A 2,284-nucleotide genomic window follows, 5' to 3' on the forward strand; every position below is an offset into this window, starting at 1 on the left:
GAATGTCTTGAAACGATTCTGCATTACACGACACCTACTCATAAGATTTACTCACATTTCATTATGCCCCAACGTCACCATAGACCCATTCACTGTTGTAACCTGACTGCAGCAGGACCTGTACGACAGTACATGACTGTACGAGTCATAGCCAGGACACTACATGTACAGTATTTGCTGCTTTGGCTGAAGTATTGGTTGACACTACAGTAAATTAGCACATATGTGATCGCGTACAGTACATTTCTCTCTAGGACTCGCATGCGTAGTTGGTAGTTGGTCCTCCCCCATTTACGACGACGAAAACTAAACGTACTAGTACTGTACTCCAATAACTACTTGTCGCAGGGCTTTCAATATTGTGGCCATTGAAGGCATGCTGTGGTACTGGTGTTGGAGTCGGCACATCCTGCGTTATCTAAAGTACATGTTGTTTGACTGTGAATGCAACACGAGGACTGTGGTACTTACTGTACATGTACCGTATGAGTAATAGGTAGGACACTACATGTACAGTAGTGCTGCATTGGCTGATACTAGTATTAGTACAGTACATTGGTTGGTACTATAGTACTAGATGAACAAATATGTAATTAAATGATTTTACTTGGATAAGTAATGTATACCTTCTGCGGTGCAGTGGTTAAGGCACCCACTTGCGAGACTGGTGTTCCGGGTTCGAGTCCCAGAAATAGCAACCTTTTTGTAAAGCATATTCGTAATACTAGCAGAAGTTTTAGACAACTCATTGGACGAATTTGCACTAATGGAATAGCTTACAGTTCGACTTGTGTACATTTGATTGGTTGTATTGTTCATGGATGAAACTCCTGCGTACGATTCAATAAAGAGATGTAACGGACCATGAAACTACTAAATCATACTTCGAAGTAGCATTTTTTATCATGTGGATCTTTCTTGCTACCATGGATTCTGCGCGCGTGGATGAGTTTAGGGCCACCCTACCCGAGTATGGCATTACACACAAGAACGTCATCAAGTGCAACATGGATCACGATGGTCCGGATCTGTCGCTAGCCAAACCCCATGCCATGACAGTGCAGTACACGCGTTGTGTGAGTCCACTGTGCCATCCAGCTGGTGGAGACCAAGTACAGCCACTACGATGCCCAGGTTCGTCTCGAATTTCAACGTGTACTTTAACTCATACCACCACGGTGTAGGTTCGTATCGAATTTCAACCTGCACTTTAACTCAGATTGCCACGGTGCACCGAGACGGTCATCATGTGGGTGAATTTGAACAGAATGATGGTAATGTAGTACCCCGAAACCCAAAGGTATCACGTTTATATAGAAATGCATGTGTGCATGAGTGACGTTGAATTAGGTCACTCTTGAAATGAAAAATGCGCTGGCTACATGGATTGATGACGACCCCAAGCACAACCCCAAGGCGTTGTTCACGATGCTCAAGGCGTCCATTGGTCAAGAAAGATTCGGTGGCATGCCATGTCCCACTTTGAAGCAAGTGCAGCATGCAGTGCACTACATGCGGTCCAAAGATATTTTGCAGAAGAGCACCGTTCCTGCTGCGATTGAAGAACTCATGAAGTGGCGACTCACCGACAACGTCGAAGACCAGGTGGCGCACAAACCATTTGTGTTTGGTGTCGAGGAGGAAGCTGGTCGCTTCACGCTTGGCGACGAATTTCATTGGTTAAACTTCGTACGTCTCATGAAGTTGTCGTAGGATTGTCAACAGTGGAACTCCTTCGAAAGTACCACGCTGTGTTCACAGCCAACCCAATGAAGACCGTCATATGTCACATGGACACGACATTTTCGACGAACGTGCTGGGCTACCCCATGTTTGTATTTGGATACTCCGACATGGCGGGATCATTTCACCTTCTGTGCGTATGCATCACGTCGCAGCGGACCCACGCCGACGTCGCGTGGCTACTGCGGTCACTCAAGGAGAAGTTCACAAGTCTCCTGAATTATGCATGGGCGCCGACAAGACTTATGGGTGATGCAGACAAGGCACAATTCCTAGGAATGACCAACGCACTTCAACCTGAGCTGCCTCTTCTCGAGTACCTTATGTGTTTTTTTCACGTCCTCAAAAATGTAAGTAATCTTATATCATCATATTGTCCTCATGTTTTGTTCTAGTGCTACGACAAACGCCAAGGCATGACAAGCGAGGAGTGGACAAGTGTCACCTTTGACATTTACCTGTTGCACATGTCCACAAGTCAAGCCGATTTAATCAACAACATGGACACTACGCATGCAAACTGGGAAGGCAGCCGCACCCT

The 2,284-nt window shown here is 45.8% G+C and overlaps 1 protein-coding gene across 1 annotated transcript; it reads left to right on the forward strand.

Moving 5' to 3' along the window:
* Positions 1–926: 926 nt before the first annotated feature.
* H257_16049 (hypothetical protein) lies at positions 927–2,163 on the forward strand (the record flags this gene model as incomplete). The annotated part of the gene is made up of 4 exons (XM_009844368.1): positions 927–1,112; positions 1,351–1,648; positions 1,714–2,059; positions 2,139–2,163. 4 exons carry the CDS (start codon positions 927–929, stop codon positions 2,161–2,163), a joined length of 855 nt encoding a protein of 284 aa, XP_009842670.1.
* Positions 2,164–2,284: the final 121 nt, after the last annotated feature.

The sequence above is a fragment of the Aphanomyces astaci genome (assembly GCF_000520075.1).
Source record: "Aphanomyces astaci strain APO3 unplaced genomic scaffold supercont1.79, whole genome shotgun sequence".
NCBI classification, from domain to species: Eukaryota; Oomycota; class Saprolegniomycetes; order Saprolegniales; family Verrucalvaceae; genus Aphanomyces; species Aphanomyces astaci.